Below are 23,822 nucleotides of genomic sequence, written 5' to 3'. Positions count from 1 at the left end.
CCCCATCAGTCATCGTCACCTGTCACCCCACCACTCATCGTCATCTGTCAACCCATCAGTCATCGTCATCTGTCACCCCATCAGTGACCATCACCTGCCACCTATCAGTCACCTGCCACCCATCAGTGATCATCCGCAGTCAACCGTCACCCGTCGCACAGCCCATCACAGCCAGCACGTCAAAAAGGATGTACAGCAACGAGGAGGCCCTTCAGGTCCTCTCCATGACTGATGAGAGCACCGGGGAGCTCTCATCAGTATCCGAATCAAATCCCGAATCCGATTCGGAATTTGAAATCGCTAATAGTAGCGGATCGGAGATGGACTCGGACTATTCCTGTACACTTTCCTTTATAGAATGTATTTTGGGGTGCAATTTTTGCTATATACATGCAACAACTTACTGACCGCCTAACGACTATATACGTCAGCCATTAAAAGCTAAATACTGGGGTTATGGCAGCAGAGAGCTGCCATAACCCCAGTATTTTTTTAAACGGCGAGCGGTCGGCTTTCAGATAATGGTGGTCCCAGTGGCGCATTCGCCGCGGAATTACCCTTACGGTGCAGGGGAAGAGGTGCCCCCCCCTCCCGCCGCGTCCCAGACGTTTTCCCAGCTTACCGGACCCGCTGGCAGCGGGGAAAACTATCCGGTCCCGGATCCTCAGAGACAGGAAGTCGAGTGAGGGCAAGATGGCCCTCACTCGACTCTATGGTCTTGGAGGACCGGAGCTACGTCAAAAGTCGTTGCCTAGCAACCGGTTTAAAGGGCCGCTTTTTTTTTTTTCTTTTTAAACAATTTTTTTTTTCTTTTTTAGTGTAGTTGTGAGGTCTGAGGTCTTTTTGACCCCAGATCTCACAATAAAGAGGACCTGTCATGCCTATTTCTATTACAAGGGAAGTTTACATTCCTTGTAATAGGAATAAAAATGATCAAAACATTTTTTTTTTTTTTAAACTGTGTAAAAAAATAAATAAAAAAAAAATAAATAGGAAAAAAAAAAATTAAAGCGCCCTGTCCCCGTTAGCTCGCGCGCAGCAGCGAACGCATACGCAAGTCCCGCCCACATATGTAAACGGTGTTCAAACCACACATGGGAGGTATCGCCGCGATCGTTAGAGCAATAATTTGAGCTCTAGACCTCCTCTGTAACTCTAAGCTGGTAACCTGTAGAAATTTTTTAAATGTTGCCTATGGGGAATTTTAAGTACCAATGTTTGGCGCCATTCTGTGAGCGTGCGCAATTTTGAAGCATGACATGTTGGGTAATTACTCGACGTAACATTATCTTTCACATTATGGTAAAAAATTGGGCTAAATTTACTGTTTTCTTATTTTTTAATTAAAAAAAGTGATTTTTTTTTAAAAAAAAATGCATTTGGAAGACTGCTGCGCAGATATGGTGTGATAAAAAATATTGCAATGATCTCCATTTTATTCTCTAGGGTCTCTGCTAAAAAAATATATAATGTTTGGGGGTTCTAAGTAGTTTTCTAGCAAAAAAAAATGATTTTAGCTTGTAAACACCAAGTGTCAAAAATAGGCCCAGCCTTAAAGTGGATAAATGGACAACTTTGTGTAAAGTGCTACTTGGATGTTAGGCCTCTGTATGTGGCTAGGCTGTGTAAAAGTGTTACACATGTGGTATCGTTCAATTTTTGCTATGTACATGCTATTTGTTGGAAATATTTCATAAATGGACAACTTTGTGTAAAAAAAAAAATGCATTTTCATTTTCTTTCCACAGTTTCCAAAAACTTGTGGAAAAAAATGACACGTTCAAAAGACTCAAAAATGATACGTTGGGGTGTTTGCTTTCCAAAATGGGGTCATTTTATGGGGGTTTCCATTGTCCTGGTGCTTCAGGGCCTTCAAAAGTGCGATAGGTTGTCAGGAAATTATATGTGTAATTTATTCTCCTAGAATGCCGGACGGTGCTACTTGGATGTTGGGCTTCTGTATGTGGCCAGGCTGTGAAAAAGTCTCACACATGTGGTATCGCCATACTCAGGAAGAGTAGTAGAATGTGTTTTGGGGTGTAGTTGCAAGTATATATATGCTGTGTGAGAGAAATAACCTGTTAATACGTCAATTTGTAAAAAAAAAAAAAAAATCTTCATTTTGCAAAGAATTGTGGGAAAAAATTACAACTTCAAAAAACTCACCATGCCCCTTATTAAATACATTGGAATGTCTACTTTCCAAAAAGGGGTCATTTGGGGGGTATTTGTACTTTCCTGACTTTTTAGTGTCTCAAGAAATGAGATAGGCCTTCAGTACATCAGGTGTGATCAAGTAAGGTCAATTTTCAATGATTAGCGCCATAACTTGTGGACTCTATAACTTTCACAAAGACCAAATAATATACACTTATTTGGGTTATTTTTACCAAAGATAAGTAGCAGTATAAATTTTGGCCAAAATTTGTGAAGAAAAATTACTAATTTGCTAAATTTTATGACAGAAACAAAGAAAAATGCTTTTTTTCACAATATTTTCAGTCTTTTTTTATTTATAGCACAAAAAATAAAAAACCCAGTAGTGATTAAATACCATCAAAAGAAAGCTCTATTTGTGTGAAAAAAAGGACACAAATTTTTTATGGGTACAGTGTTGCATGACTGAGTAATTGTCATTCAAAGCGTGAGAGCGCTGAAAGCTGAAAATCGGTCTGGGCAGGAAGGGGGTGAAAGGGCACTGTAGGCAAGTGGTTAATAAAGTATATATAATTTTTATAATTGGCATTTGTACATCATTACAGACTACCCTCTAGCCCTTGAAAAATCTCAATTCACACAGGGAGATAGTTTGTTAGCCTCCTATGTCCATATGGACTGGATGACTTCTAAACTACCCCTGTTTGCTTTTGTTCTCCAATAGACACCAAGAACCTAAAAGTGAATAATGTCCAGGTCTACGGGAGGGGATTTCAGCGTCTGCTTGACCCACATCTCATAAATAGGCACCGAATCTAAGATTGGGGATACACAGGTTATTTTCAGTTGTGGAATACTCCTTTTTTGGCATATTTAAGGAGGTGCTGCAAGTGATCTACCATTGCACAAATGACCTACAATCAAAGCGCACTGCCGCTGGTCAGTTTCATAGCAGAAACTATTAGCAGTTAATCTCCACTCATTTCCTCCATAGATTTGAATGGGATTAGGAGATTAATCACTTAACAAATACTCATTTATGAGGTTCTCAGGAGATTGTTCCCATACAAGTATTCCATAAGGGATTAATTTCACGAGGCTAATCTCCCAACAATCATCCAACAATCTCCTGCAGTAGCACAAATGAGCAATTTGTGCATTAGGAGATTTTCTTCACACTCCAAGATTAAATAACCCATGTAGCCCCAGCCTTTGCTGTTGTGTGGCTGCATATTCCGCTTAAATTATGCATCCTCCTTGACTATGCTGAGTTTTGCCAGCATACACAATGGAACTAATTCAAGGAACTGCCATTGAAATTTTTTTAAAGAGGAACTTCACCATACATAGGTAAAACTAAATTTCAGCTCCCTACAAATGTTCCTGTATGATAATAAAAAAAAACATACAGTACATACTAGTCCACTGTGTCCAGTGTTGACTTCCTTAAAGCTGAAGTTCTTGCCATGTCACCATCTTGATACTCCTGTTTGGGAGATCCTTCGTTGTGCAGACACGGTCCCAGGTCTTTGTCAAGTCTCATATAATTGGAAGTGACCTGAAGCATGTCTATAATTGTCCGGGATCTCATGCATGCATAGGCATGCCATGGGTCTTTACCAGGTCCCTTATATACATTATATATTTGGAACCTGGCAGACATCTGAGGCATGTCTATCCATGCACAAGATTCTGTGCATATGCAGACATGGCGCAGGTCTCTGCCAGGATGGAACTCACACCATACTTCATTTCTCAGTGAAACACTGCCTCTCTGGATGTGTGACATGGATATCCAAGGAGGCAGTGGGTGGCCGATCCTACGTTGTCCTCACTTAAGCAGGCAATGGATGAGTCGAAAAACAAAAGTTCTGTCGATTGACAAATTAAAAGAGCTCATACGATGGTGCCATCATTTCTTTTTCGAATTTCTAAAAAAAAAAAAACCAGCATGTTGGATCTGGCAATTTCAATTGCAGCACGAAAATCGCATGTCGTAGTTGGCACACTTATAATCTTGAAAAATGAACAATTTGACGTTCAACGAGAATTTTGTTCATTTTTCGACTTGTCTATGGCCTGCTTAAGGCAAGGAATCAGAAAGTGGCACTATTAAAACGGAACTAAACCTATCAAATTACCGGTCTCAAAAAATTGTTATATTCAACCAAACTGTCAAACCATCAAATGGATGGTGTCATAACTGATCACATGTGCAGCACCATGGCAGTTGCAGATCAAACAGAAGCTAAGATGGAAGCTTCCCTGGCTGAAAAGGATAGGAGGGTTTAGTTCTGCTTTAGGGAAAAAAACGGTTTACTTTTCAAAGCATACAAAAATCGGAAATTTAATAAGAAGGAGGAAGCAGATGACAGAGGGTTCATTTCATGGATGAAGGCCACTTAAGGATCCTTTCAGACAAGCGGTGACTCACTTGGTAGTGAAGCCAAGATCAGGATGACAGCTCACAGCTGAAAGCAAATCAGTAATGGCAGCCCCCCATTTTTCATTACTTTAGGATCACTTTAAGCAGGGAAAACAAAGAAAGGCAATGTTCTGCAGCACTTATCTACTCATCACTAGTAAATGGCTGTCAGATCATTTAGTGAGGCTGAAATAAAAGATCTGTATGTTAAAGGAGACCCTAATGCTTTGTAATCACGGCCTGAAATTTGGCCAATATCGTCTAGTTCCTGCTGAACTTTCAGACCATGTGTACAGCAGTCTATTCTACAGAAGTCAATCTAACAGCCTGCTTCTGTCAAGTGGACATGCCTGAAAGCCAGCATCTGACTGTAAATGTGAAATCGTTTTCCATGTCACCTTTCCATAATTATTCCTCTGAATATGTTGTGTACTGCCTGACCTGTCACTGTGGGCTCTTATAAGTTAAGCTGGCCACACATGCATAGTACACAACTGGTAGTTTTTGGAAAGATCTTCGACATTTGTACCATTTTGACAGTAGGCCCGGCTAATGTTGATTGATCCCAAATCCAAAACATTTTACCATTTCAACCAAATTGTTTATATGTGTATGTTCTATTCAAAATAAAGAAAAACCCTCTGCCCTCTATTGCGCGTAATCATATCCTTAGAATATAGGTGAGCTGGAATTATATATGTTGTTATTGTTCTTGACTGATCACTTTTGATCATGGAAAAAATTGTATTCTACTAGTTAGTGGACAAGTCGCTATTGAGCGACAAATAGTCGTTCATGCTGCAAACAGCCAAAATTGAATACATGTATGGCTAGCTTAAGATGTACCATCAGGACCCTGTGAGTCAGGTTAGGTAAGCACCACGTTTATATATATATATATATATATATATATATATAGCACCCCCTAGCGTGCTTCTAGTGTGAGTGCAGAGAAATGTATATTCTGACTCATGCTTAAAACTGTGAGTCTTTAATTGGGTCATGGGTTTACTTTAGGTCAGGGCAGCATGACCCATACACACATCTCTCTGGTGCCCCCCCTGGTTCTGGAATGTTGGAGAACTTTCTGGAAGCTGGAGAGGGAGGCTAGGAGGGTTGTTTTGCATATTCTGGGTGCCTAGTCAATCCCCAGGAGATGGGCCTGGCAGGGGACTAAGTGAGCCCTTAAATAAAATTGACTTATGCTAGCCAGGAGAGTCAGGTGGAAGATAGGGATGCAGTAATGAGGGGACTGTTGGTCACCCTTGAGGCGACCCCCTAGTCTGGGGGAGGGGTGATCTGCGTCAGGCTAGGGCTCAGGTGCTGGCCTGGGAGGATCCTGACAACAGGAGAAGCTTGGAAAGTGTCTTCCTCGAGAAGCAGCAGGAGCAAGGAGGACAGTGTGAGTACTACAGAATGGTGCAGGGACCTACAAGGGGGGAGACTGGCACATGTAGCAGGTCTCCCTGGAAGATAGTGTGCTTAAACCTTCCATACCTTGCCCTGAGAAATCTCCAGAGAGTCAGTTGGGTAGACTGGTGAAGTGAAGAAGCCAGGTGGGCTGGTGAAGAGGTAGCCAGGTGGGCTAGCATTTCCTGCAGTGGTAGAGCTTGAACCAGTGTCTACAGAGGAATTGTATGTACAGTACTCCAGAATGCAGTTCACAACACATTCTGCTACTTTCCGAGTTCCTAGCCTGTAAGGGGCTGTTGCTGATCTAACAGAGACTGTTCTCTACTAAAGAGGAATTAATCATAGCTGTGCATGCCAAGGAGGAGGAATCAATTGACGCTGTATAGAATAAAGGGGAAGAAACAATTGAAGTTGTAAATAGGGAGGAAGTTGGCCCTGGATTTTTAACTTTCAAGTTGGGTATTCCATAATTTCTATTCCCCATTCAAATTATTACCTCCCAATAAAAACACAAAACAAAGCTCAAGGACTGTTCACTGTGTTCGTGTAAAAGCTGAAGCTGTTGTGTGCCTGGCTGAGCAGCAGTGGGGAACCCTGTTATTTGCAACCCCTACGGGGAAAGTGCTACATATACATTTATATTTTATATATTTGCTTAGCATATGGCTGTCAGGACAGTCAGTAAAGCTGAAATAAAAGATCTGTATGTTAAAGGAGACTTATTCACACATGCAGCTGGGGGGCAGTAAAAAAAGGCAGTTGAGAGTGGTTTTCCTGCTCCCATCCATCCCTTATATTCCCCATACACACAGGGTATTTTACAGCTGCTTTTAACAGCATCAGATGCTGTGTTTTTTTTTTTTTCAGCCTAAAAACACCTTTCCATGTTATTCTATGGCCTCGTGTACACAGGCTTTTAGGAGCTGTGTACACGAGGCCAGAGCGTTCTGCATTCTGAGGTTACAGCTGTAACAACGTCTGACGCTGCTAAAGCTGCCTCAATGTTTTTTTTTTTTTTTTTTGCCATATCAAAATCAATGGTTGCCTATGAGAGACAAATGATTTGAATGGAAGTCGTATCCAAGTCAGATCATGATGATCTGACTTGTGAAGAGATTTGTGTTCTGAGTATCTTGAAGGAAAACACGCCAAAATTAAAAAAAAAGAAAATGGCATGGGGTCCCCCCTCCCCCAAGATCTATACCAGGCCCTTTGAGTCTGGTATGGATCTTGAAAGAGAACCCCTTGCCAAAGTAAAAAAAGAAAAAAAAATGGCGTGGGGCCCCCCGGAAATCCATACCAAATCCTTATCTGAGCATGCAGCCTGGCAGGTCAGGAAAGGGGGGCGGGATGAGCGAGCGGACCCCCTCCCCTTCCTCCTGGACCATACCAGGCCACACGCCCTCAACATGAGGGGTGGGTGCTTTGGGGCAGGGGGAACTCTGTGGACAAGGGCCTCTTCCCGACTACCCAGGGCGGTGGTTGTGGGGGTCTGCGGGCAGAGGGCTTATCAGAATCTGGAAACCCCCTTCACCAAGGGGGACCGCAGATCCCAGCCCCCCCATGTGAATGAGTATAGGGTACATTGTACCCCTACCCATTCACCCTAAAAAAGGCAGTGTGGTGTAAATAAAGACAAGAGATGGTTTTTAACAGTCTTTAATAAAAATCTTCTACCCAGGGTCTGTGTAGCAAGAGGCTTCAGATGATGACCCTGCTGATGAAGTCCTGTTGGACGTAACACATACGGGAGGTGGAGGTTGCTTGTGACGTGACTGCTGCTATCCTGGCTCGCACGAGAGCGACACTACATGTTTATAACAGGCGCCTTACCAAGTGGAGATTTTGTGAGAGTTTATACTTATATCAGCAATAAAGACATTGTTTTTAAAAGCGACCGCTGTCTGTTTTATCTTTTTATACCATTGGGGATACATCCCTCATACCGGAGTCCGACGCCTTTTGCTACACAGACCCTGTGGTGGGATAAGCACGGTGGGATAAGCGAATTTGACCATCCTGTTAGTTCAGGGGTCAATATCTGGAGGTGAGCGGCCATTTTTACGGTCGCTGGTAGGAGCTGTCACCCAAGGTGATTGAGGAACATCTTTTCATTGCTCATAAGGAATCATCATCACTATTTGGTCCTTTTTAATCATTATGGTACTCTGTTCTTGGACTTTCTATAGGACTGCACTATTTGATTGTGTTTAATGTACTTAATTGCCAGCGGTGGTGTGGCTTTTTCAGGGTTAAAATAGGCAGTGAGGAGATGACATGTCACAGCCGATGCTGCCTGTCAACTGTCCTCTGAAAAGAGATCCACTGCAAACCACTTTTCAAAAGGGTGGCAAGGTGCTAGCTTTGAGGCTGTTATCCTGATCTTGTGTTGCCTGCCAACTGACCATGAACAAGCATACAGCCAGTGAGCTCTGCAAGTTGAACTGTCCTGAATTCCTGTTTCTGGTCAGTGACTAAGCTGGTAGTGAAGCCAGGATCAGGATGACAGCCCTAAAAGCAAATCAACAATGGCAGCCCCCCATTTTTTTTTTGTTCCTTTATTGGATCAAACAGGGAACGAAAATAAATGCAATGCTCTGCAGCAATTCTCTCCCCCATGATTAGCATATGGCTGTCAGTAAAGCTGAAATAAAAGCTCTGTATATTGGAGGATGTGTTTACTAGCTGCTACAAAAGAGAGAAGGAGGCTTGGCACTCCCATCATCATCCTCCTCCTCCATCTCATCATAATCCCCTCCTCACTTTGTGATCCTCCATCCAGTCCCTGTGTTTCCATTTCTGAAATCTCATTTCTATAAGGACACAGGTTACTGCCTTCATCTTCTCCAGCTAGTCCCTTTCTTGCCCCCCTCCTCCTCCTCCTCCTCTCTCCCTGATCCCTGTGTCAGCCTGTGCACATGATCTGCCTAAACAGTGACATAGGAAGAGCTGATACACCCACAGCCCTGTCATCTGCTGACGATCAGCTTAGAAACAGCCAAGGAGTCCCAGCATCGATCTGATTTACTGATTGTCCTAATTATCTGACACCCAGCATGTGACTTCACAAATGGAACACAAGAAGAAGTCCAAGACTCAACAGTGATCCTTGGGAACCCTGATCTCTATTTTTTTTAGGATATTTTTGGGGGGATCCAGCTGCTGCTTCTGGGGATACATGAAGAAGGGCTGATCTAAGGTTAAAGGGAAGTGCTTGCCACCCTGAAGAATGAAGAGTTTGCAGTGTGTTGGATTCTTCCTGCTGTCACTGCTGCTAGAGGTAAGTGGATGTCCCAGGTGACAGCAGCTGTCACTCACATACCATTCTGAGGGTCTCCTCTGAGCTGTTGGGGCTTCCCTGGTGTGTCATATTCCTTTCCTATTGTGTAGATTGCTAGAAATATGTCTGCCTTCCTTTGTTAGAGAAAATGCTATTTTCCGCTCTATAAATGGTGATCTGTTTGTGTTCCAGATCACTATTACATAAATGGGGAATTTCTTGTCTTTGTGTCATGATGGGATCCAAACAGGCGATCAGATGTTGTGAACTTGTCATTGTATTCCTTTTTTTATATATAATTATTACTTGTCTTTGTATTTTGATTCTATTTTTGATGTTCTTTACTTCCTCTGTGTGCTTAGATCAGCATACAGGCTAGTACAGTAGAAGCTCAAACTCTTGAATATGAAGCAGCAGAATTACTGTAAATGGTGGTTGTGATTATCCCTACAGCAGAGGAGATCAGCCTTCCGCAGATTTAGTAATCGGACATAAGAAGCCTTTTAAAAATCCTGAAGAGTGCATAATTTCATCACAGAAGGTGTTGCTGAGTGACAGATGTAACCTAAAGGAAGTTTCCTGATGTGTACTTCTGACAGCTGTCACACAGCGCTTTGATCTCTCCTCCATGAACTGTAGTGTTTACAGAAAACATGGGGAAAGTAGATCACAGCTGGAATATACAGAATATGAAATGATAGGCCTTTAGTTACTGTATTTGCAGCATGCGTGCTTCTCTATAGCAGGCGGATAGAGGTCCATTGTTCTCTTGCAGAGACTGTGTCAGATTTCAGTTTGTGGCTTTTCAAGTCATATATTTTTTCCAGCAGACGGGTTTCCCCACTACTCGATTGCATTCAAATGATGCTGCTTCCTTTACTTTTCAAGGCTGTAGCCTTCATTAGATGGTAATGTATGCGACACAGATTCCTTATTTACTGTCTCCTTGAAAAGCGCGATCCTGTTTAGAAATATTGTTGCCGTCATAATCAATACAATGCTGTAGTGGACATTAATGAGGTCAAAAAGTGAAGGGAACACATAGCAGCTGGGGATTTCTCATGCTGGAAAGCAAATTAACAAAAAAAAAAGTCTAACCTTTCTATGTAGAATGGGAAAAATTATTGGCGGGGTCATACATATGAAAATTGGGGATGGGCAGCCAATGGATGAAAAGCCTTGTCGAAATATTCTTGTTATAGATGGCATTAAACCCATCAGATATTGAAAAAACACAAAGGATAATATATAATAATATATATATAATATAATATACAAGTATAATAATGAAACTGGAACACAATGCTGTTGCCCAAAGCAACCTACCATGCTCAAACTTACACCAAAATGATGAAGGTGATTGGTTATTAAGGAGGCGAGGGCTTCATTTTTTTTCACGACTCCCATCCTTAACCACTCAATGTCCGCCCTATAGCAGTTTTACTGCTACAGGGCGGCACCTCTGTGCCGGATCACATATACAGTATATACGTTATAAACTCTTCTGGGTAGGGAGCAGGAGCCGATCGGCGGGTCCCGCAGACTCGATGTCCTCCGGCACCCGCCGATCATCAGGCAGAGAAACAGAATGGTGATCTACCTATGTAAACAAGGCGGATTGCCATTCTGACAGGAGGGAAGGGATGGAGTTTGTGTCCATTCTATCTCTTCCCTAGTAAAAGCACCTCCTATAGTTTAGTAAAACACTGGTTAGGCACACAGTTAACCCTTTGATCGCCCCTGATGTTAACCCCCTTCTTGTCATTAGTACAGTGACAGCGCTTATTTTTAGCACGGATCAGTGTCACTGGTCCCCAAAAAGTGTCAGTTAGTGTCAGAATGTCCGCTGCAATATTGCAGTCCCGCTATAAGTTGCTGATCGCAACCATTACTACTGAAAAATAAATAAATAAAAATATCCCATAGTTTGTAGATGCTATAACTTTTGCGCAAACCAATCCATATACGCTTATTGGAATATTGTTTTATAAAAATATGTAGCAGAGTACATATTGGCCTAAATTTATGAAGAAAGTTGATTTTTAAAAAAAAAAAAACATTTTATTGGATAGGTTTTGAAGCAGAAAGTAAAAAATATTGTTTTTTTTTTTTTTTTTTTTTAATTGTCCGTTTTTATTGTTTATAGTGCAAAAAAAAAAAAAACTTAGTGGTGATCAAATACCACGAAAAATAGCTCTATTTGTGGGAAATAAAAGGAAATCCATTTTTGTTTGGGTACAGCGTCACACGACCGCGCAATTGTCAATTAAAGTAATGCAGTGCTGTATCACAAAAAATGGCCTGGTCATGAAGGGGGGGGGGGTAAAGTGGTTAATAAATCAACCGCTAATATGTCACCAGTGTAATCGTTTGTGTATTAGGAAATAAGATTGGAGCTGCGATTCCCAGACAGTATATCAGAATATATTGGTGTGGCATAGTGCTAGTCTTTGTGTCTCTCCAGAGTGACTGTTGTAGCTCAGACATGTCAAAAGTAAAGTGCTTAATTAATAATATTCAACATGCATGTATACTGGAATGACTTGTGAAATATGTTCAACTGAAGAAAGAGGCAAATTTCCCCATCCCTTGATTTTTTTTTTTTTTTAATATGTGATATTTTTGTACAATATTGCATTACTAGGTTAAACCTCTCTGTGTTTCTGATAGGAAAGCTATTTAGATCTCTAGACCAGTCTTTCTCAAGCAGGGTTCCATGGATCCCTAGCTTTGGTTGCTCAGGGTTCCTCGTGCAAGGAGCAATTTCTGGTTCTCAAATATGTTCCCACTGACACCAATCGTCTTTTTTAACTGTCTGTGAGAGGTGAATTTTCCCCACAGACCATAAATTTGAAGTAACATTAAAGGTTATTTTTTTCCCCTTCAAAATAAAAAACACATTATATTCACCTGCTCTGTGCAATAGTGTTGCACAGAGCAGCCCCGTTCCTCCTCTTCTCATGTCCCCTGCTGGCGTTCTAGGCTCATTCTCTTCGGTGAGTGCCCCTATAGGAACCTGCTTCCTATTTGGGCACTCAAGCAGTCTCGCTCCCGAGCCGCATTGTCTGCGCCCATTGACACACACAATGAAGCTTAGCCCCTGCCCCCGCTCCCTTGTCACTGAATTTTATTGACACCATTGCTATCAATCTGTGCAGTGAGGAGGGAGAGCCATTGCTCTCATGCACAGCACTGGATCGGGCTTAGATAAGTATAAGTGGGGTGAGGGGGGAAACATGCAGGACAGAAGGTTTTTTATCTTAACGCATAGAAAGCTTTTAAAGAGGCGCTTCAGCCTGTTAACAAAAATTTTAAAGTCAACAGCTACAAATATAATAGCTCCCACCTGTCCCTGGATTCGTAGAACTTTCCCTCATTTGGAACAAAGTCCCTCTGTCCCTCATTCCTCCTCATATGTCCCTCATTTTGGAATGATCTCTATAGCTATAAATAAAATGCACTAATTATCTATGAAAAAGTGTTTTACAGTGCTAAACATTTCATCCAATTTCTGAATTGCTGTATTTGCAAATTTTAAATGCCAGTATAAAGTAATAGTAGTGGTTAAAAAAAGCACTTGCCTGCTGGGGCATAGGCCCAGAAACAAAGTTAACGTAGTAACAAACACCCCCTTCCCCCCTCCCCGTATAAAAAACCACGCTTACCATGATTACGTTGGAAAGGGCAAGGCCATAGCTTTTATTTAGTTTCCAATACCAAACCAGTACACGTCTAGACCAGTGCCAGTCACAGTTGTAATGTGAGCACTCTTAGTCATTAACTTAACTTCCAAAAAGGGGTATGGGGGAAGGGTCTGTCCTTACCATTAGTGCCTCACAGACAGCCTATCCCCAATTTACAAACAGTAGCATAACCCATTACCGGAACTTTAGCCGCTGGCAAGGTCAAAAACCGCCACGAAGGATGTGACAGACTGACCGAAAGACGAGGGGCTGAGCAGCTCTTCATCGCGATTCTTCTTAAAAGATCCAGAATTCCCTGGGAAGGTCCTCTTAACTGAGCTCAGGCCCAGCCCCATACCCAAGGCTCTGTCCAGTCCTTTTGTCCCATATAGCCCCCTGCTTGATCCCAACTCCTGGCTATGCCCCCATCAGTCAAGGCTCTCTTTCCCTACTGGGGTCAAGAGGCCTTCATGAGGGTTTGACCAATCATTTCTTTTTGTATAATTCTCCTTTAAAGGAGGTGTGGCAAGGGGTGTGTCCTATGCCTAAATACTTTTGCTAACAGGTGCCTCTCATTCCCATCTTTTAAAAAACACACACTTACCTGTCCCAGGATCCAGCGATGCCCTCACCCGGCCTGGCTCTTTGGCGGACTTCAGGTCCAGGTGAGGGCATCCTAAATATGGGCAGCCGACTGTGAGTGCTGGTTCACACTACGTCGCTCCAACTTAGAGGGCGACCTGTGAAGTCGCGTGCACGGACTTGCATGGACTTCATAAAATGAATGTCTATGCAAGTCTCTCCCAGGTCGCCCTGAAGTAGTACAGGACCCTTTTTCTAAGTCGGAGCAACTTGTGTCGCTCCTATCAGAACCGGTCCTGTACTACTCAATGGACCGCGACGGTGCGCGACTTGCCAGGCTGACCAAGTCGCCTGACAAGTCGTATTAGTGTGAACCGGCACTGACTCCTTGCGGCTTAACAGCCAGCTGTCCACTGCGCATGTGCGAGCCGCATTTCCCCTCTTGATTGGTCCCAGCAGTCTCCTGGGACCTGTGAAAATCTGACCAGAAGTTGAAGAGGGTACCTGTTAAAATCAGGTACCTGCCCCCCCCCCCCCACAATAAAACCTCCCAAATATCGGAGAGAACGGGGGGTGGTGTAGAAGGAAAAGCGGAACTTCCCCATTTTGGAGGAAGTTCTGCTGTAAGGTAAAAAAACCCTAAGGCTTTGCAACCACTTTAAGTAGCTTTCTTCCCATCGACCATCACAATGTTGTATTCTGAGCTTTGGATATAGTAATTATTAGCAGGGGTTCCCTGAGACTGTTATTTTAATGGTTCCTCAATGATAAAAAGGTTGAGAAAGGCTGCCGTAAACCATTAATTTTTTGAAGCTGGAAGTGCTGCTAATATGCAAATTGTCGGATCTCTTGAAGCAGATCAGTAGAATAATTTGTTGTCTGCGTCTGCCTGTCTATAAGATCATTATGTATGAGTAGGAGCCATGCTGTGTTTGTGTCTGCTCCCTCTCCCGATGGCTATGGCATGCTGAAGTGGGAATGGCCACACACAATTTGTGTTTTTTTTTTCAATTCTACCCTATTGTCTATATTTGTTTGAAAAATGAGGACCCCCTAAACAGTAAGCCGCATTTACATGAATATCTGGAAGAAGAATGCCATGAGCTTTAAGAATGCTTACTAAATGCCTGATCCTATTTTACGGCTCTGGTAGCACTTTATAGTATATGGTGTTCTAGCAGCGTTCAGCACGTGTTGTTGGGTAAAAGAAGAATTCCAAAGTTCCCATTCTGTTGGAATGCTTTCCTACCTTTTTAATGCTAATGTATCATTTGACATGCTTTTGTGTTATGTGGAGGACCTTTTATCCCCCTAGAGATAGATTTGTATGATGCAGTGCTTTGGTGGAAAACAGAGAAGTGGTAGTCATTCTCCAGAATGACCATCAACTCCTCCACTTCATAATCACCTTCATATGCACTAAAGCAATAGTCTCCAAACTTTTGGATCTCAGGGACCACAAAACTCACAATTTTGAATCCAAGGGACCACTAACATGAATTTTACATGCCTTATATACACAACGCTCTGGTTCTCTGCCCCCCTCCCTTTGCATCACACTGCTGCCTTATACACACAATGCTCCGGCTCTCTGTCCCCCTCCCTTTGCATCACACTGCTGCCTTATACACACAATGCTCCGGCTCTCTGTCCCCCTCCCTTTGCATCACACTGCTGCCTTATACACACAATGCTCCGGCTCTCTGTCCCCCTCCCTTTGCATCACACTGCTGCCTTATACACACAATGCTCCGGCTCTCTGCCCCTCCGCACTCTGTAGCACACTGCTGCCTTACACAGACTCATTATTGGTTGAATCTCACCTCCTTATCCAGCCATGTGCTCAAGCTCTGTGCTCCCTTCCACAGCCTGTGATCAACGCTGCCATTGGAAGTCCCCTCCTTCTTCACCTACCGCTCTCTGCACTACTCCCAGCGCCTACCTCTCAGGAACTGGAACGACAGAGTAGGCACCGGTATCAATTCGGACAGTGTTGACTGTCAGCACGCATTGAGAACAATACTGGAAACATCATTGGGTGCTAGCCACATGCCACAATGTTGATTTGCGGCAGATCTCTTGGGGACCACCAAAAAACTGATCTACGCTATATTACCAAAACTTTAATGGGATCCCAGTCTTATGCCTCGTACACACGCAACGATTATCGGCCGACCGATCGTCCGACTTTTGTCCAGAGTGGTGTTTTGTTGGTTGGAATGTGCCTAGACTGCACACGAATTTTCTCGGCCAACAAAAATCTACTTCAGAAGTGATGTCATGTGCTGGTTTACTTTCCGTGTGTTTTTTCTTCTCTGAGCATGTCCAGTTTTGCTCATCAGATTTTTGTCTGCCGAAATCTGTACTGACTGATGGAAAATCGGCCGTTGTGTTGACGGCCAACAAAAATTTTATAGCCTGCACACCAGATTTTTTTCGGCCGAAAAGTCGGAGTCGGTTGTCGGAAGCATCATACTAACAAGCCGAAAATCGGCCGATCGGACCCTGGCCGAAAATTCACGGCCAATTATCGACGTGTGTGTACGGGGCTTTAGTCCATAGGGTTTAATAATGAGTTGGCCCACCCTTTGCAGCTATAACAGCTTCAACTCTTCAGGGAAGGCCGTCCACAAGGTTTAGGAGTGTCTCTATGGAAATTTTTGACCATTCTGGCTCGCAGTCTCTTATCCCAAATGTGTTCTATCGGGTTGATGTCAGGGCTCAGTGCAGTCTAGTCAAGTTCCTTCACCCCAAACGTGCTCATCCATGTCATTATGGACCTTGAATTGTTCACTAGTACGCAGTCATGTTGTAAAAGGAAGGGGCCATCCTCAAACTGTTTCCACAAAGTTGGAAGCATGAACTTGTCCAAAATGTCTTGGTATGCTGACGCCTTAAGAGTTCCCTTTACTGGAACCAAGGGGTCAAGCCCAACCCCTGAAAAACAACCCCACACCATAATCCCCCTTACACTAATAGATATATGTATTTTTTTACTAGTAATGGCGGCAATCAGCAATTTTTAGCAGGACTGTGCCATTGCGGCGGACACCTAACTGACAATTTTGGGGGGACCAGTGACATTAACATAGTAACCAGTGCAGAAAATATGCACTGCTACTGTACTAATGACACTGGCAGGGAAGGGGCTAAAACCAGGGGCGGCCAAAGAGGTAAATTTTAGCCTACGGGGTGTTTTCTAAATGTGAATCAACACAGAGACCTGTGTTCCTAAATAGGAGGAACACAGGATCCCTGTATTCATCACTGACAGAACAGAGGTCTGCGGTGTTTACATCGGCAGACTGCCGTTCTGTCTTCATGGGGAGTGATCGAGGGTGCCCGCCGGACCCGCTCTTCGGCTCCCCCTCTAGCCAATTGGCACATGCGTGCCCCCACTAACTGCTACACGAAACAACGTGCATGTACGTAATTTCTCGTAACAGAGCGGACCTGCCACACTATAACTACAGTGGCTGGTTGGCAAGTGGTTATGTAGTTGGTCTAAATATCAAACAGGGAATAATGAGGAATGTATAGATACACTCCATTGGGACCAATATTTATCTAACTCAAAAAATATCTGGAGTAGTTTGTTCCTCAATATTTAGGGAAAAATACATTTCAAATTTTTAATGAACAATGCTCTATATTATAATATTGCAGCTTGCAAAGAACATTTAGCCATGCTTAAAGTGGAAGAAAGCATTTTCTCTACTAGCACTGGTAACTGCACAGTTTGATTTTTAGTTCATCAGTCCTAGATATACTGTACTTGGTGATTCTGCCTTGAAGGTCCTTTTCAGGTACTTCTTTGTATGCGGTCTCCCAACTGTGTTCTGCATGATAACCTTATCATATACTGTAAGCTCCTGGTGAAGGCTACAAGCAGTCATGCCAACACACATGGCACAGGCATGGTCCACTGTTGTTAGTAAGTTGAATTTCACCCACGCAATCAACATTTATAATTTTTAAACCTCATGCTGTTCCTTTCTGGTTTCTTGCCTGGGCAAATGATGCCATGCATCCTAGGAGTTTTCAGGAGGGGAGGAAAAATGGAGGGGTTTTCTCAGCACACCCGTCTGCTTGCATGCTTAAGCTCAGGCCAGATAGATTCCAGGGCGTAAATTCTACAATAATAATTTGCCCTTACTCAACATGGCCACAGCCAGAAGTGCTAGGGGGTGTTTTTCAAAGTGATTTCTTAACCACTTGCCGACCAGTCACGTTGACTGTACTGCGGCAAAGTGGCTCGTTCCCGTCCAGCGACGTAGACCTACGTTGCTGGACTCCTCCCCTTGTGGGCGGCGCGTGCGCGCCGCCGGAGGCTCGCTCCCGCTGTTTTCAGTCACAGCGGGAGTCGGGCCAGGGGAGGAGCGGCGGTGATCACCGCCGCTCTTCCCCGATTGTCAGGGAATCGAGTCTGGAGATCCGCCCGCTTGAGTAAACAAAGCGGGCGGATCTCCTAAGTGACAGGCAGGGTCAGATTGCATAGCTGAACTTGCGATCTGTCCCTGTGTCACTCGGTCACCTCCCCCCACACACGTTAGTAAGCACCAGGCATACATTAACCCCTCCCTCTCCAATAAAAAATTAACCCCTTCCCTGCCAGTGTCATTTTTACAGTAACAGTGCATATGTATAGCACTGATTACTGTAGTAATGTCACGGGTACCCCCAAAAGTGTCAAAAATGTCAGTCCAGGGTCCGATCTGTTCCGCCACAATGTCGCAGTCCTGCAAAAAAAAATCGCAGATCACCGCCATTACTCGTTCAAAAAAAAAAACATCCAAAAATGACAGAAATCTTTCCCTTAGTTAGTAAACGCAATAACTTTTGCGCAAACAAATCAAAATACACTTATTGTGATTTTTTTTTACCAAACATAGGTAGCAGAAAACAAATTGGCCAAAAATTAAAAAAAATTTTGATTTTTACATTTTTTTGGGGGGGAATTTCATATACTGTAAAAAAATGTGAAAAATATTGTTATTTTTTCAAAATTTACGCTTTTATTTTGTTTATAGCGCAAAATGTAAAAATCGCACAGGTGATCGAATACCTCCAAAAGAAAGTTCTGTTTGTGGGAAAAAAAAGGACGTAGATTTTGTTTGGGTACGGCATCGCACGACCGTGCAATTGTCAGTTAAAGTTGCACAGTGCCGAATCGCAAAAAGTGGCCTGGACGTAAGACAGCAAAATCCTCCGGTGGTAAAGTAGTTAACAAACTAAAGCATGGAGACATGGAACGCAAAAACACACGCACAAGAGGGAGCAAATTCCTCATGAATTACCACCAAACAATTTATTGAATCCTAAAAGACAAATGGATACACACCAATGTATAAAGAACATCAAGCATATAACATAGATACTTCAGCCAAGGACGGTGCACCCCATCAATAGACCATCTGATTGGAAAGCTATCGTGTTCCAAAAGTCAAGCTTCATTCTTCAGCTCTCAAGAAGGGAGCTCGTCTCCGAAATGCATTTGATTTCCAATCAGATGGTCCATTGACTGGGTACGCTGCCCATGGCTGAAGTATCCATGTCATATGCCTGATGTGTTTATACGTTTGTGAGAATCCATTTGTCTTTGGGTATTCAATAAATTATCTGGCGGTAATGCACGAGAAGTTTGCACCCTCTTGTGTGTGTCTTTTGCAGTTGACTGAAGATTTCCTGATCTGTGGAGGGCTTCACCTGGGGAGGCATTGCGCATCTAAGCACCTTTGAAAGTAGCTTGTATTGAGCGCTGGAGTGTTTTTGAAGATTCAGTGGAGACATGGGGGAGTTTGCTTTAAATATTAAAAATTTATTATATAGTGTTTTGGGTTTGTGGTGCTCAAATGCAGTGAAGAACCACTTTAATGAAGCCATTCAAGAGTAATTATGTGCAGCTCAATGAATGGCTGAAACTGGCTGGAGGATATCAACAATGTCCAGATGCAAAAAAAGATGAAAAAAGAGTAAAAATTGTATTTTATGCAAAAAAACAATTAGAATTGTTTGATACGCAGTGCGATAACAAATAAATTTAGTAAGGAAAGTAGAAAATAAGCACTGGACCCATAAGGTTATTGTATTGGTATTGCCAGGGCTGCCATCAGGGGGGGTACAGGTGATACACCTGTATGGGTCCTGAGCGTAAGGAGGGGCCTGAGCTGCGGCAACCAGGAAGTGTGCACAGTGCAAGAGAGATAAGATAGGATGGAGGAGATAGGATTAGAGGACGAAGAAATGGGATGGAGGAGATGAGACTGCAGGAGGAGGACATGGGATTGGGGAAGGAGGAGGGCATGGGATGGAAGAGGACAAGGGCAATGAGAGGACATGTGATGGAGGAGGACATGGGATGGGACTTGGTGGGACAGCCAGTGGGGGGGCCCTGAGAAATGTTGATGGTCAGGTCCAGGGGGGACCCAAGCCTAAAGCTGTGTAAGGGGCCCAAACATTTCTGATGGTTGCCCTGGGTATTGCTATCGTATCTTGAGGTAAGGATATTGTTTTAGGTGATCTAGTTCCTAGGCAGGCAGCTCCTACATCTCAGGATTTCCACAGTCTCCTTACCTTGTAGTGTAATGTAGCAAAAATGTAAATGGAAGTGTCACACTACTACTAAAAGGTCCAGATATGAATTTGTTCCAATGAAGGTCAGTGGGACAATTGACTGTTTCTTTGACGTTTAATGGAATCAAATCATATTTGCACCTTTTAGCAGTGCAAAAATTGTTATTTTTATTAACAATCTAATAATTATCCAGTTAGGGTTTAAATGTACTATATATAATTCTTCTGTGCTGTGGAATAAAGCAAGACAGCCTAAATGAGAATGTAAGAAAAGAAAGAAAATTAAAGAGCAATACAGAAAAAGGAACTCCATGATAAAAAACAAGTTTGCTCAGGGAGATAGAGATTTAGTGGACTTTAAAGGCACATATTAAGTAGGCAAAAGACTACCATAAGTATAAAAAACATATATTCTTTTATTTAACCAAAGTTTTTTTTAAAAAAAGAACAAAAGTTCAAGAAACAAAATTATACAATGACATACATATTGTTTGAAATAAGAACATTCATCGTATCTATAGGTCAAAATATTAGATATACAGATATTGTAGTAGTTACACTTTGTGAGTATTAGGATAGTGGTCTGAAGAGGTCGACGCGTTTCGCCTTAGCTTCTTCTGGACCTCAGACGCAAATATACAATTTATCTCTCTCAAAATGCAGAAAACCGTGTGATCCGTGGTCATCAGTATCAGTATATCATATTGATCATAGAGTAGTGAAAAATAAGCGGGAAGTGGAGAGGGAGAAAGAAGGCCCAAAAACTGGTGGAATGGGCCACCTCAAATTCCCACACTGGAATCTATCAAGGATTCAGGTCGGGATCAGAGTAATGATATGGAGGCTGCTATTGGCTGTATCACGTGAAGGTCTTTGTATCCTTCTGTCTAATCTTAGACCATATTGGGACCCAGTCCCCTTATAGCAGTAGATATTGGTGTCTTGTAACGTTGGATGGAAAAGTTCCCCCCAGATTTGTAGTGTATCCGATAGTAGAGTATATTCCAGTGTAAAACAATGGTATTATGGATATTACAGCTGAAATTGCTTGTGAATATAGTTCCCAGGGATAGAAAAGGTATAATCATCTGGTTCAAAAGGGGGCGACCCGGCGGGATACGAGCAGGCTGATGGAGGCTCTTGGCGCAGTCGCCCCCTTTTGAACCAGATGATTATACCTTTTCTATCCCTGGGAACTATATTCACAAGCAATTTCAGCTGTAATATCCATAATACCATTGTTTTACACTGGAATATACTCTACTATCGGATACACTACAAATCTGGGGGGAACTTTTCCATCCAACGTTACAAGACACCAATATCTACTGCTATAAGGGGACTGGGTCCCAATATGGTCTAAGATTAGACAGAAGGATACAAAGACCTTCACGTGATACAGCCAATAGCAGCCTCCATATCATTACTCTGATCCCGACCTGAATCCTCGATAGATTCCAGTGTGGGAATTTGAGGTGGCCCATTCCACCAGTTTTTGGGCCTTCTTTCTCCCTCTCCACTTCCCGCTTATTTTTCACTACTCTATGATCAATATGATATACTGATACTGATGACCACGGATCACACGGTTTTCTGCATTTTGAGAGAGATAAATTGTATATTTGCGTCTGAGGTCCAGAAGAAGCTAAGGCGAAACGCGTCGACCTCTTCAGACCACTATCCTAATACTCACAAAGTGTAACTACTACAATATCTGTATATCTAATATTTTGACCTATAGATACGATGAATGTTCTTATTTCAAACAATATGTATGTCATTGTATAATTTTGTTTCTTGAACTTTTGTTCTTTTTTTAAAAAAAACTTTGGTTAAATAAAAGAATATATGTTTTTTATACTTATGGTAGTCTTTTGCCTACTTAATATGTGCCTTTAAAGTCCACTAAATCTCTATCTCCCTGAGCAAACTTGTTTTGTATCATGGAGTTCCTTTTTCTCTAATTAATAGGATTATGGCACACAAGGGTCAGCTCAACCAAAAACCCCCCTCTTTTCTAAAGAGCAATACAATATTCCAGCATGCACCAGAAGGGACAGAAACAGGTGAGGCTGAACTTCCACTTTAAAGGGTAACTCCACTTTCTCGGGGAAAAAAATGTAAAATAAAGAAAAAAACAAAATAGTGCATACAATTGCGACACAAGTCATATTGTAATTGAATGTTATTAAAAATTATCTTTTCTTTTCAATCTGCAGCTGTTGTCATTTTCTGAAAATGCAATACAATATGGCTACAGGGAGTTGTTCTGTACACAGAACGTGTACAGAACGTCCCCCAAAAACATAATTTCCTGTTTGTGTGATTGGCTCACTAATTTTCCGTCTGCACTAAGATACAAGTCAGATTTCAAGCATCCCATGCAAATAAAAATGTCATTTTTGGTAAGATACTTCCAATAGGAAATCATGTCCCCTTGGAGCTGGCGCTTCCCGACCTTATAAGAGGTTTAGGATGCTGGGAGGCAGGGCGCTGGTTTAGGATCATGTGACCATCATGACAGCCAATCATGATCGGAAAGCTCACGATCACTGCTGTTTTCCGTTAGCCACCGTTAACTGTGCCGGAAGCGCGCAGGGCGTGCACTCTCATCACAGCTGTATTTGCACTAATGCATGCAAATTTGCGGTAACTCGGCACCAAGACTCACTCGCCGAGAGGCTGCATATTTGCGGACAACCAGCGCTAAGAGGTTAACAAATTAAACATGTCATACTTACCTGCTCCGTGCAGTGGTTTTGCACAGAGCAGCCCTGATCCTCCTCTTCTGGGGTCCCCCGCTGGCACTTCTTGACCCTTCCCCCCACTCTCCAAAGAAGTGGGCGCTCATGAGTGCTCGATCCGGAGCCGGGCTGTTTGCATCTATTCAGATACCCCCCCCCCCCCCCTCTTGACCAGCGCCCCCAATAGTAAGCCACTTGCTGTGGAGGCACTGGTGTGTGTTCACTTCCGAGCCCTGCTCTATGCATCCATGCGTGCCTGCTCTCTCCTCATTGGCTCACTGATTGTGATTGACAGCAGTGGGAGCCAATGGATAACCTGCTGTCTCAGCAAATTACAAAGCATAGGTTAATATATTGTGTTTGTGTGCACTAAAGTGTACTTTTTTCCCAAAAAATTGCATTTAATACACTGCTGAGAAAATATTGTGCTTTCAGAACAAAAATATAATGTTTGGTGGTTCTAAGTAATAATCTTGTTAAAAAAAAGCAGAATTGTAGGTGTCAGAATTGGCATGGGCAGCAAGTAGTTAAAAAAGGAAGGCAAACTAACATTTGTAGCAAATGTAGCTGCCTTAGAAGCCAAACTATGTTTTGTAAAGTATCTTCCTAGCAGTTAAAGAAGATCTGGGGTCACAGCAAACTCTCTGCACTTGGAAGGGCAGTCGCTGTAGATCTGAGGGGAATATCTGAAATGAGGGGAAGCTCTGCTGATTTCTATGATCCAATAATGTGCAAGCAAAAATGCTGTTTTTTATTTTCCTTGCATGCCCCCCTCATATCTACAGTGACTGCACTTCAAAGTGCACTTGAGGTGTACTTGTAGTGCACAGTAGATTTGCCTTTCGTAAATCAACCCCAGTATATATTGTTATCACTGATGACTGTATTAATATCACTGGTCATGTCAGTGGAAGTTAGTCAGTTCCTCTCATCATCAGTTAGTGTGTTATTTCCCGTCGCAATCT

The 23,822-nt window shown here is 42.7% G+C and overlaps 1 protein-coding gene across 1 annotated transcript in view; it reads left to right on the top strand.

The window, feature by feature from the left end:
* Positions 1-8,743: 8,743 nt before the first annotated feature.
* Positions 8,744-23,822, top strand: part of VOPP1 (VOPP1 WW domain binding protein) — a 173,887-nt gene continuing 158,808 nt past the window's right edge. Inside the window, exon 1 of the mRNA XM_082259830.1 lies at positions 8,744-9,275. Within this exon, the coding sequence (XP_082115956.1) occupies positions 9,225-9,275 (51 nt within the window). The 5' untranslated portion in view covers positions 8,744-9,224. The remainder of the gene's footprint in view (positions 9,276-23,822) is intronic.

The sequence above is a fragment of the Pelophylax lessonae genome, assembly GCF_965119305.1.
Source record: "Pelophylax lessonae genome assembly, chromosome: 5".
In the NCBI taxonomy this organism is placed as follows: Eukaryota; Metazoa; Chordata; class Amphibia; order Anura; family Ranidae; genus Pelophylax; species Pelophylax lessonae.
This window is presented reverse-complemented; position numbering and strand designations above follow the sequence as displayed.